Raw genomic sequence first — 13,199 nt, 5'->3', positions numbered from 1 at the left:
GGCGTAGTTTGTGTCTTGCGCCTCTCTCCCTGGAAGATGTTGAGGACGTGCTCTTATTTGGAACTTTGATGACTGGGGTTCTGCTGATTGGATTAGGCGTTGCCCTGGTGTATCGGGAAATTAAAAGAGTGGGGTCAGTTGAACGCCCATGAAAATTGCCCAACTTGATTGACGCGGTGGGTAGAGCTGTTGGAACTGTTGGAACTGTTGAAACACAGACTGTGACTTTTAAAAAGCTGGATTTGATCATGGAGGGAATCAATGCTCTACGCATGAAGCTGGATCAGTTGGGAGACTGCTGACTTAAGGGGAGTTTGTGTGCTCAAACACTCAAGGACGAGCTCCCTGCTAAATTCTTCATTCATGATTATCTGCATTGGCGCCCAAACAAATTCTCCCAGAAGGTTGTCGTCTTGGTTACCTGCTTCTACCCCCACACAGACTGTCAGAGATGGCTTTCACCTTCCACCGCGAACTTTGACACAAAAACTGTGTGCCAGGCCTCCGGCTCCCCCCTCCCTCTCTGAATGAATCACGCCTCTCTGTAACGCGGGAGTACTGGGAGGTACTCACCGCGTATAGTGATAGAAGAAAGGTGGATCCAAGTGCCGTTTAACAGCACAACAGCGTTTGTCAGAACAGAACGCGAGTGCGAGAGTTAAAACACGAAACACAACCCAAATGAATAAACGAAAGCAACGCGGAAAAGTCAACGCGAGAAAATAAAAGGAAAGTCGTGGAAGCACGGTAAAACGATAAACAAAACCCAACGCGGAAAACTCAACGCGTGAAAAATAAAGCTCAACCGTAAGGAGACGGGAGAAACAAACAAAACAACAAACGTAACTTAAACAGCGCAGACACAGGCAACGTGAAAACGAAACTAAAGATGCCAGAGAAGGTGGCTGGCCAGAAGGCAGAAAAACACCGCAGCAAAACAAAACCCCTTCCTAAAATATAAAGTCAGAATAAAGACAGGAAGAAAAAACAGACTTGGGAAAACTTGAGGTAGGTCAGAGCGACGCAGGAGATAGAATCTCGAAGAAGAGAAGGAGAGACAGAGAGAGAGCGGCGACGAGACACCTTGTAACTTGGAGAGTGCAACTTCGGGGAATGAAGGAGCAGGCTGATAGCGCGAGGGCAAAACCGAACGAATCAGCAATGATCCGTTTCCCACAGCTTCCTTAAGAAGGCTTCAGACAGCTGAAACAGATCATTGCTGATTACGCCCCGCAAGTCTAGGACTGACTCGGGTGCCCCTCCTGGTGGTGGAGGGAGTGGCATCCGAGCCAGCCCTGACACTCTCACTGCTTACTGTCTGTGTTATCAATGCTGTATGTGCTATGGGGATTTTTTGCATACACACAGACTGTTGTCCTGTTCGCGAGAATAATCTGTGGTCATATTTTTTTGTCTCCTCCTAATGTTATCTCTCTATGTTTCTCCCTAATCTGTACGGCGGCGCCCAAAGCGTGGCCACTCCAGGTTCTCGGTGCTTTACACCGGGGTCCTGGGGAAACTGAATTTCCCATTCGTGGGATCAATAAAGGTTATCTTATCTTATCTTATACCGCTTTTATTTAAATGAATTACGTGTACAGATAACGACACATGAACCAGTAGCACTAGGAGTATTAGCAATAGCATTTTCTTGGGGTAGTCGGGGCGGTCCAGGGTCATAACGGGAGAGCAGAATTCGGGAGGTACAGGAGGGCTAGGCAGGAGGCGAGGTCTGGGGAGTAAGCAAGGGTCAGAACACAGGTGATCGATCGAGATTGGTATGCTGCATAGGAACGACAATACTTCGCGAATGTATGCCAAAAAGGGGTGTGGTGTTTAGTGGCAGGTGAGGCTGGGAGGGACAGATCAGGTGGCATTCCTTACAGAGTGAGACTCTTCCAAGTGTTTGTGCTGGGACAAAACCCAGGTTGCTGCGTTGCTGTCTGAGCCCTCTGTGTCCCAGCATATGCCAAGGCAGAGACAGCAAATACCCTGGTGCCATGGGTACATGTTACTCTCCATGAGATTGGCAGGTCATTGCCGATCGCCCAGACTCCTGTGGAGGTGGCCGTTCAGCCTACCCTGGTCTCCAGCGTGGGAAAAACCATGCCCCCAGCTCCTGTATATGTTCCTTGGGCCCACAAGCGGCCTGTTCATGTTCCCAAGAAGGGCCTTCTGTAGTTCCTGTGACCCGAAAGGGGTCATCACCAGTTCCTGTGACCTGAGAGGTGTCAGCACCATTTCCTGTGGTCTGAAGGTGGTCAGTTCCTGTTCCTGTTCCTCTTCTGGAAACCCCAGAACCGCTGATGCTGGATGTCGCCGCCGTGTCTCTGGAGATCCTGGACCTGCCGCCACTGGATATTGCCGGCACACCACCGGAAACCCAAGACCCGCCTCTGTGTCTGGATGCTCCCAGGTCCGCGCCTATCCCAGAGTGAAACTCTGCTTGCTTTGCCACAACGCCGTGAGTTAAGCCTGCTCTAACATTGCCAGATTGCTGAAAACAAATCCCTCCTAAACTGCAAGGTCTTTGTCAACATTCTGGAAAGTCGCTCACTGGATTTCCCATACTACAGAATCCCAGGTAAGTGTCCAGGGTTTATGCTTTGGTGCCAGTGTTACTTCAAAGAAAACCAAATGGCACACATAATTTGTATTGCCTTAGTGATAGAGGCAATTACTGGGGAGGTGAGAAAATGGGCAGAAGCTGTGAGCTGGTAGGGATGTAGCAGGGATTTCAGTCTCTGTAGAACAATGTCCAGCATTGGATCTGCCACTCCAGGCCTGCTGTCTGCTGTATTTAGTTCTTCTGTGTCAGATGTCCAACTCCTGCATGGGAGACTAAGCCTAAGATGTTTAGGGGTCTATCTATCTGCATCTCTGAAATCTCATCATCTGGAATTACTGATGACACTCTGTTTATGTTCTGTTTCCATTGCTCCATCTCCTGCCTCCTAGAGGGCCACTGCTGGGCCCTGCCTCTGCTGGGCCCTGCCTCTATGTGTGCATCCCATCGTACCGTGCCATGCTCCTTTGTGGGTTATTTGTTCTGGATTTGCTGTTCCATGATGCTACGTTGCAGAGTCTAGAAATTCCCTTAACAGAGACTGCCAGATGCAAGTGTCAGTGCTGAATCCCAGAATGATAGCAACAGTACAATGCTATATGATGCTATAAGGCTGTTCTTGGTATAGTTCTTCCAGTCAATGCATCGGTTCCAGTTCCTGTCTCTGTAATCCCCTCAGTCTCTGTGTCTGCCTCTATGTCTTCATTATATCTGTAATTCTGTCTGTTCCTGTGTCTACTGTCCTCCAGTCTTAGTTCTTAGTTCGGTTTTCTGCTCAGTCCCCAGTCCACCCAGTCATCTAGTATCTTGTTCAATCCTCTTCCAAGTCTCTTGTCCAGTCCTCAGTTATCCCATCGTTTGTCTATCCCATCTTCTACATGTTCCTCATTTTGGTTCCTGTTCTTTGTTTTTTGTTTTTTTCTTGTTTCTGTCCCAAGTTTTGGTTTCTTTCACTTTGGGACCTACAGATTGGAGGACTATGGAACATAGCACCATGTGCTTTTGTTTTGATTGTTTTTTGTTGTGTTTACATGGTGATGCCACTTCATTCTTTTGTTTTTGTTTTTGTCTCCTCCATGTTTCTTGTTTGATTTATTTCTGCCCCTTTATTTCTGTTACTTTTGATCTACTTGTGTATTTATATTCTGTGTTCTGAGATCTGATCTGTCAGTCTCACTGCTGTAGAACATCACTTTGTTCTGTATTTACCTTTTTGGTTTGTAGCACTTTGTAGCATTCCCTCATTTTTGTGATGTTATCTGTTTGTTTGTTATTTTACATTCCTTCATGTATTTAGTGTTTTGTTTAATTCTGAACACATATTCTGTTTTTTTTTTTACTCTGGACTGTGATAACGATTAATGTGTAATACCTCTACTTGCACCTCCTTACACAGATTGTGTCAAATCAATCTGAATTTCAGTGAAAAGCCCTAAAAGTCATATTTGAGTGATAAAACACTGACTCACCGTCATTAAAGTCCAGGTATGAAATCCCCCAACCTTTGTATACTAAAAAACACCTGAAATATTTTATTTCAGTTCAAGGATCTTCCTGCAAGAAGCAACCCCCATTTGACACCAGATAACGGAGACGGTTTACCTCACAGAGGTTTTGGCAATGAAGCTCCACTCTTAGCCATTCTCAATAAAGCTCCCACATATTTTCATCCTGCCTCTTCATCAGTCTAAACATTACAACTATTATCAGTGAACTGTACACTTGCCTGCATGCTGTTTAAATGATCCAGGCCATTCTTTTCTCTTCTTGGAACCGGAGAGGTCCATTTGGAGCTGGGATTTAGGAACCATGCTGAAGGTACCTGTATGGATACTATACGGACCAGTAAGATGAGTACAAAGAGTCTTTTGTCTTTTTAAACAGAACAGTGATTATGACATTGATTTAGGATGTTACATATTTGTAAAACTTTATATATCTACCCTCCACAATAAATGATTTTGTTATAATGAGGGAGGGGCTAAGATATTAAGATTATTAAGGTATTTCATCCAAGAATTTGATGGATGAAAAGGTGACTGCAGAAGACAGACTGTAGGACAATATAGTCACTTGGTAGGACTTTGGTAAGCTGTAGGAGCAAATGAAGTAAGGCCAGAGAGAGAAGCTGCTCGAACAATGTGAAAGTTCAGAGTCAGCAGTACCCTCACAAGTATAATCACAGACTTGGAGATGCATCCAAAAGGGAAAGGCAACACAAACCATGAGGCAATGCGCATAAGTGCCAAGCAACACACCAGAAAATGGCATCCAGAATGACAATGCTTAAGTAAAGTAATGGCATTGACCTCCATGGTGGGATCATCGTGCACATCCCAGTTTCGTGGTCCTGGCCCTGGAAATGGTGGAGGCGTCTGTGGCAACAGTAATGGTCCTAACCCTCAATGTGGCTAAATCAATACACAGAGCCCCTAGAGTAAAAATAACACAAAATGCAAAATGTCAGAATAACATCAGACAGAAAAAAAAGACAAAAAAGACTTGTTTAAACAAGAATGCTTTAAAATGTAGTCAAGTTAGCCATAAAATCACAGAATTCTCCAAACCAACAACCAGCTCAAACCAGCTATACTATGTTCCTCGAAAAGAAATAATATTTTGTTGAAATAGCGCGTAATAACAGTTTTAATTGGCAACAAAGTTTTTAAAGGTCTAATCGAAACAATAACCAGCCAAACCCTTATTACAGCCCAGTGTCTGCCAGAACCACAGTTTATCCACAAACATGATTGAAGGGTTAAATGCATGTGGAGAGATGAGCTTTACACAATGACAGAAGCCAGCACTGAGATTAATGGCCACGCCAGGCCTGTTAAATATGGGCATAAAAAGGGTTCCAAAAAAAGCAACCCTATACGGTTTTTAGGCAAAGCATCTTTAGGCAAAGATGTTCCTGATTTTAGGCAAAGACGAAACATCTGATAGTGAAAGCCATAATTCAGTTCAATTCAAGGATAAAAAAAAACCACAGGAGAAATATTCACAGAACAAGGCATAAATTTCACATGTAGACAGGTTAAGGAGGTTTTCACTCCGCAAATGCTATTGCATATATATATATATATATATATTGCGGATGACACTCAACTTTACATATCAGCCAAACCCGATGACAAACTCAGTTTAGGAAAAATTGAGGCCTGTGTAAGAGATATTAAATGCTGGATGTCTCTAAACTTCCTACAATTAAATGAGGACAAAACAGAAGTTCTCCTTGTGGGCCCTAAGGCCGCAAGACAGAAAATTCCAAATTTAATGCTTAATCTTGCAGACTATCCCATTACACCTGGCACAGTAGCCAAAAACCTAGGCGTCATACTCGACTCCGACCTATCATTTGATAAATATATAGATAATACTACTAGGATAGCTTTTCTACATCTCCGCAACATTGCCAAATTAAGAAATGCATTATCACAGGATGATGCAGAAAAATTGGTGCACGCCTTTGTTAGCTCTAGACTAGACTACTGCAATTCACTACTGTCAGGATGTTCAAATAGGAATCTAAATAAACTTCAAGTAGTTCAAAATGCCGCAGCTAGAGTTCTGACCAGAACTAGAAAATTTCAGCATATTAGACCAGTCCTATCAGCCCTGCATTGGCTCCCAGTTAAATTTCGTATTGATTTTAAAATTCTATTATTAGCATATAAAGCACTACATGGGCTTGCTCCTGAATACCTCCAGGAACTTATTTCCTACTATGAACCCCCACGTCAACTAAGATCACAGGGTGCTGGTCTGTTATTAGTTCCACAAATTAACAAGGTAACAGCAGGGAGAAGAGCCTTTTCTTATAAGGCCCCCCAGCTTTGGAATAATCTTCCTAAATGTGTCCGGGACTCTGACACAGTCACAATCTTTAAATCTAGGTTGAAAACCCACTTATTTAGTCTAGCGTTTGATAATTAATATCCCCCTTAGATAAAGGTACAGATCCAGGGGTTCATAGACGAAGGGTTTTATGGTAGACTGGGGTGCTGGTGCTGTCATCCTGTCACTGCTCGTGGTCACTCAAGTTTGTTGACAGTGCAGTGGACGGATGCCATTGTCTCAGAATGCCCCCAAGCCTATGTTACCTTCTGGTTCTGCCTTTTTTAGCTAGGCTGTAATAATTTAACTTAGTGCCGGAGTTGCTGCCACACTCCAGAAATGTTTATAATTTTACCTGTCCTGTATATGTCCTCATACAGAGCTAATTTTCCCTGTTTCATTTCTCCACATGGCTGCCCGCCTGCTTGAGGTATAATGAGATGAGGAGAGACAAGCGATCCATCCTGGCCGGCCACCTCCTGCCTAACCGGATGCCTACACCATGATGGACATTATTACATCTTTTTCGGTCTAAATGAACATTATTGCATCTTTTACATTCTGTCTACACTCTGTCTATATTGTTGTTGTTGTCATGGTGACCGGTGTCGGCCAGAGGAGGATGGGCTCCCCCCCTGAGTCTTGGTTCCTCTCAAGGTTTCTTCCTCATGCAAAAACTAGGGAGTTTTTCCTTGCCACTGTCGCCTTTGGCTTGCTCACTGGGGGCTAGGACTCGGCACTTGTAAAGCTGCTTTGTGACAACAACTGTTGTAAAAAGCGCTATATAAATAAAATTTGATTGATTGATTGATATATATATATATATATATATATATATATATATATATATATATATATATATATATATATATATATATATATATATATATATATATGCAGCGGTGTGGTCCTTATAGTATATATATATATAAGGACCACACTGCACCAAATGGATGGAATGGTGAAACGTTTTTAACAAGATCAGGTCATGGAGAGAGAGCACCGAAGACACACCACAGAGTGCTGGGTCACTGCAGATGTGGAGGTCGACGTGAACAGACATCAGGACAAGTGGTCCACTGCACCTTTAAAATCCTTCACACCTCAAACCTCAACACCAGGTGGACTGAAGCACATTCCAGCCAACCTGACCAGAGAAAAACCAGGACACACGAGCAATTTGCCGAACTTCAGCCTGACCAAGGCAGAGCTTGTTAGACAGATGAACTGCAGAATACCTATGCAGCTTATTTTAGACCTGTTGAGAGAGTTGGAGACTGTACTTAAGCCAGGTGTGATAGAGCCATTCTATCAGGTGCACCATGATGCCCCTTGTCCCTAAAATGGATGGAGATCTGCATTTTTTATTTGACTTCTATAGTCTGAATGTAGCATCACTCTTTGATCTCTACCCCATGCCAAGAGTTAACAAACCTATCAAGAGATTGGGGAAAGCAAAATTCCTAAACTTGTTCAACATGTGCGAAGGCTACCAACATGCTCGGCTAAGTCAGTTGGCGAAATAACTAATGAGCATTTAGAGCAGGCTATAGAATTTCTCAGTGATGCACTTTGGATTTCAGGGAGCAGTGGCAAAATTTCAAAGCGAAAAAGCACAGAGGATTTTGCAGTAGTATACGTCAGTGGCAATGTCATTTACAACACAACCTGGGAAGAACACATATGTTCACATGAAGGTTAGGTAAAATTGGCAGTCAACAAAAAAAAATTCTCCCTGAGTGTGTGTCTGTGTCTCTATGTTCAATAAAAAGTAGTGTCAGTGTCTGTGTCTGTGTGCATGCGTGCGTGTGTGTGCTTGTATGCCCAGTGGTGGATGGTGCTTTGCCACTAGGGTCTGTCCTCTCTCCCCTTCCTGCACCCCATTCAGTCCCCCAGGGGGCTGTGGCTTCCGGTAGAGAGTACGCTGTGCGCAATTGGCTGCCGCTTCTCGCCGGTGTGTGTGTGATTGTCTGTGACTTGTACCTGTGTTAAATTGTAAAGCGCCTTGGGAATCTGGAAAGGCGCTATATAAATCGAACATTCATTCATTAATTCATTCATTCATGTCAGGTGGAACCTGACCTCCACAGAATTATGGAAGTGGGGCTGACAATGAACCCAGCAAAATGCAAAATGCACCTTAGCAAAGCATGTCATTTCTTACCTTGGCCACATTTTGAGGAATAAACAAGCAGACAATAATGCAGAATAAATAAATAAAAGAATTGATTTAAATTCCAGTATTATTTCTTATGAATGGCAAACACTTTAAACCAGATAATGTACTGATATACTGTGTTCTCTGCAAACTATTCACAGAATAGTCATATTTCCCCCGAAAAAAAATGTTTATTGATTAAATTGCACTGAAAAGCATTAATGCTGTTAATAGCTATGAACATTACATAATATCACAGAAGCGGATTCCACCTGTGGTCGCTACACGTTTTACACATAATCAGATCTTCGTGACTCCTTTCACACATATGTCACAACCGATAATAGAAATGGATCGTTATCTATTTAATGAAATGACTGTTGCGTGTCTATAAAAGCGTGCATGATATGAACAGTCCAAGACTTTCTGACTCGTGCCATATCACACACACAATGAGGATTGTTCTTGTAAAACGCCGTCGTTGCTGACTTACAAATGACCTGAACAGGACTTGTGAAGCAAGGATTTTGGGACTTTTGTCAGTCCAATTTCAGTAGTCATATTTTAAACAACATTATAGTAATTGTAACCTAACTGTTATGAAACACAAGAGTCCTTCTGTTCCTCAATACTTTTAACAAGAAGGTGCAGTGCAAATGGAAAACGAATATTCAAATGAGTAATATTCGATTAGAATATGTGGGTTAATGGTGAGCATTTGGCGGGATCTCATAAAGGTAGAAGTCATTCAGTGAGTATCATCGGAGTTGTTTAACAGCAGGTGGTCGTTAACAAAGTTCAGTAATACCGCATAACTTTAGGTCTTTAATTGCACGGTGTATTTTATACTGCATAAAAACCTTTGCGTAAAATATTTTAAAAACTCCAGAAACGATAAATGTAAGTACAGACATGTATTAAATAGTCGCCATACCACAGCAAAATGCACTGTAGAATTAACATTCAACGTGAACACCCTTAGTGAACGCGTAGGAGGCTACACCCTAAATAAAAATCATAAGTTATTTCTTCTGTTTATTTCTGTGTTGGGTGAAAATACTGAGAGAAATAAATAATGTTAAAAATGAATGATGTGACGACATTCTTTTATTAAGATTTGAAAATGATTCAATTAAATATTATAGAAGTAGTAAATAGAAACTGTTTTGACTCCATAAACAACCAACACATCAACGACAACAACAACAACAATTATACAGTAGATTTATATGCTGATTTTAATTAATGCAAAGATGTTTACAAGCTTTGACAAATAAACCACAAAATAAACACAGAACCAGCAATAACATAATGAATACAGGGCAATAAAGATACAGGACAAGAACATAGTGGTAACAAAACAGACTGAATAAATAAACTGAGAGGACAGACATAGACAACAGAAAAGATCAGTGTCTGATAAGATCTGGTTGTATGCAAGAGAAAACAGAAGACTTTTGAAGTTAGATTTAGATCCAGATAAGCTGACTTGGGATGGAAGGGAATTCCAGACATGGGGAGCAATTCTAGAAAAGGCTTGATAACCAGAAAAGTGGAGGGTAAAAGATGGAGCAGCTACCAGCCCAGGAGGATCTGAGAACATGGTGTGTAGTGGTGGAGGAGACTGGAGAGATATGAAGGAGCAGGACTCAGCCTTGATTACACAAGGAGAAGTTTTAAATGAATGCTGTATTTAACGAGAGCCAGTGCAAATTATGGAGAGTGTGTAATGTGCTGAGATGAGTTAGAAGACAGGCAGCAGGACTCGTGACCATTTGAAGTTTGTGATGCAAGGAGAACCTAATACCGTGGTCTTCAAAAACGTTTTTATTGAAATGAAATAGCAGGAAGTACAAAGCTACAGTAAACACTGTTCAATTAAATTACGGTATTTAAACATCTGAAAGAGTTAATTTATATTGTGAACAAACACAAACAAATATCAGACACAACAGAGTTGTGGAAACCCTTCAAAAATACCCATTAAACACATTCACATTACTACTAAAGATAAGTAAGGCAATAGTTCATATGTAAACACTGATATTTCTCGAATCTAAAATATCAGGAGGGATTTGAGAACTTATAAAGAAAATGGCATGAAAAAGACCATCAAAGCAGAATAAATTCACAATTTAGAGAACTGATCCTGTTGAGTGTGTGTGTGTGTGTGTGTGTGTGTGTGTGTGTGTGCGCGTGCGTGCATGTGTGTGTGTGTGTGTGTGTGTGTGTGTGTGTGTGTGTGTGTGTGCGTGTGTGTGTGTGTGTGTGTATGTGTGTGTGTGTGTGCGTGTTCATACTTGTTTTTGATGTGCACAAGCATATCTAGGCAAGCCTTGTTAAACATGTTGCTGCTAGGTCTGATTCTCAGCAATAGTTTAACTTGTCCAGGTTTTGGCAAAATCTTTCCATGTAACTTTGGAGCTCTAACAGACACAGGTAGCTGGACGTGATGGGGAAGGTGGTCTCATGGGTGTGCAGGCTCGTCACAGGCTCGGGCAGCGAGCAGTTCTGAGAGAGAGCCCTGCTCTCCAGGTAAGCGATCATGACCTCCAGATCCACCTGGAGCTGCTTCAGGTAGTGCGCTGTGTGAACCTTGAGCCTCACCTGCAGGTTGCCAAGATGCGTCAGAATGGATGTCAAGCCCTGAATAGGTGTGTCATGATCACGGTCAAAGTCAATATCTGGAGACATCTGAAAATACTGGGGAGATGAAGTCAAGAAATTAAGAATAAATAAATAATGTGAATGAAGCCACTTTTTTAACATGTTAAAAGTGGCTGGTACAGCTGAGCAGATATGAAACTATGTCCCCCTCTTCATTTATATATATATATATATATATATATATATATATGCAAAGCATCCATCCATTCTCATCCACTTATCCAGGTCCGGGTTGCGGGGGCAGTAGCCTATTCAAAGCAAATATGCATAATCATATACTCCTAAACAATTGCATTTTATGATCTTTCACCACTTATAATGTCTTTTTTTTTGTCAAGCACAAACCTATGTTCTACTTCTGAATTACTTTTACTGATTCACTTCCACATACACATACACCTGCACATGAAATACCCTTTGAGAGAACTTTTTGTAGGCATTATATGATTGCATGATGATTTCTCTGACTAAGGCATTTAACTTGAATTGACTGGATGAAACAGCCACTTAGCCACCAACACCTATTTTAGAAGCACGGGATAAGTAAAGCAAAGCATACATTCTATGATTTGAAGACTTTTCAGGATATCAAAATGGCAAAAATGGCATTAAGAAAGTTGATTTTCTTAGCCACTTGAAGCAAGAAAGGCAGAAACAATTGTTTGTTAGCATTTTGCTTCCTAACCGAACAGCTGATATAGTCCCAGAATGATACTGCAAGATAACAGCTTGGCAAATGAATGTCATAAACTGCAGAGACAAAATCACGGCTTTAAAATCAAGCAAAAGTTTTAAAAGTATAGATTCCAGCTGTTGATATTGTGTCAAATATTTAGTACCTTTAATCATGATGAAAGGCCCTGAAAGCAATTTGACTCACTCCAGTCAAAGTCAAGGTATAAGAGATGCCAAGATCTTTGCATTCTGACACACATCCGAGGTCCGAAATTTCAATACAAGGATCTTTCTGCAGGAAGCAACATCCTTTTTGTCACTTGAGAAAGGAGGAGGTTTACCTCTTCTTTGATCTTCTTGATTCTGCTCACGGAGGTTTTGGCTATGATGCAGACCATGTCGGCAGTTGGATGGCAAACTGCTAGGGCCACTACAGCCGCCATGACGACGCAGGAAAGAGCCAGTGCAGAATGCATCTGCAATGAAGTCCATTTTAGCACAACGGCACGCTTTCACTTTCTGCTGTCTGTAGTAATTTGGAGGATCTTCTGCTACTTCAATCTTCTCATATGAATATTTGGAAAGTTCTTCATGACAATCACTATAAAGCCAGTATGAAAGGGTTCCTTCAACTAGCAGAAAGTGTACATGAACTTATAATACTGAAAAGTTAACATGTTGGACAATGTCAATGTTCAGATATTCGTGCAGTCAGTTCATTTAAAAGTTCACGCTATAGGAATTTGGAGTTCAACAATATGCAAATCAGAGATTGCTTACCTCTTGATGTGTGGAGTGGGACATAGAGAGACTTCAAGCTCTCTTTCTTTTATAGACCTGCGTGACTCACTCATCACTAGGGTGAATCACCATCACCCCCAAGACCACCAGCCTTTGGAAATCACAAAGATTGTAGCACAAAGATGACCCCCCCAAACACCCTCCCCCCCTTTTAGTTCCAGGAGTGAGTCTACAGGTAAAGTCAGACCCAGACAGGAATGAGTAAGAGTTAACACAGCTAGAAGAGTGTTAAAACATTTTGAAGTTTTTCTTTTTTTCTGACACTATTGTATTTTATTATTATTTTAAAAATAAAATACATGAATAATAATAATTAAAAAATTTTGTATATGCATTGTAAATAATTCTGGGCTTTCCACATAAGCACTCTGTCTGAAATGCTAAACAGGATAAGATTACATTTAGATTACATTTATATGCTTAGCAGACAGCCTTCTAAACAAAGTCAATAATAATAATAATAATAATAATAATAATAATAATAATAAATAGTAG

General features: G+C 41.4%; 1 protein-coding gene across 1 annotated transcript; it reads right to left on the bottom strand.

The window, feature by feature from the left end:
* Positions 1-10,886: 10,886 nt before the first annotated feature.
* lepb (leptin b) lies at positions 10,887-12,790 on the bottom strand. Its single transcript, XM_077004630.1, is given in 2 exon segments — positions 10,887-11,264; positions 12,245-12,790. Coding segments are annotated over 2 exon segments (513 nt in total). The 5' UTR covers positions 12,380-12,790.
* Between the last annotated feature and the right edge of the window lie 409 nt (positions 12,791-13,199).

This window comes from Brachyhypopomus gauderio, chromosome 5 (genome assembly GCF_052324685.1).
Source record: "Brachyhypopomus gauderio isolate BG-103 chromosome 5, BGAUD_0.2, whole genome shotgun sequence".
In the NCBI taxonomy this organism is placed as follows: domain Eukaryota; kingdom Metazoa; phylum Chordata; class Actinopteri; order Gymnotiformes; family Hypopomidae; genus Brachyhypopomus; species Brachyhypopomus gauderio.
This window is presented reverse-complemented; position numbering and strand designations above follow the sequence as displayed.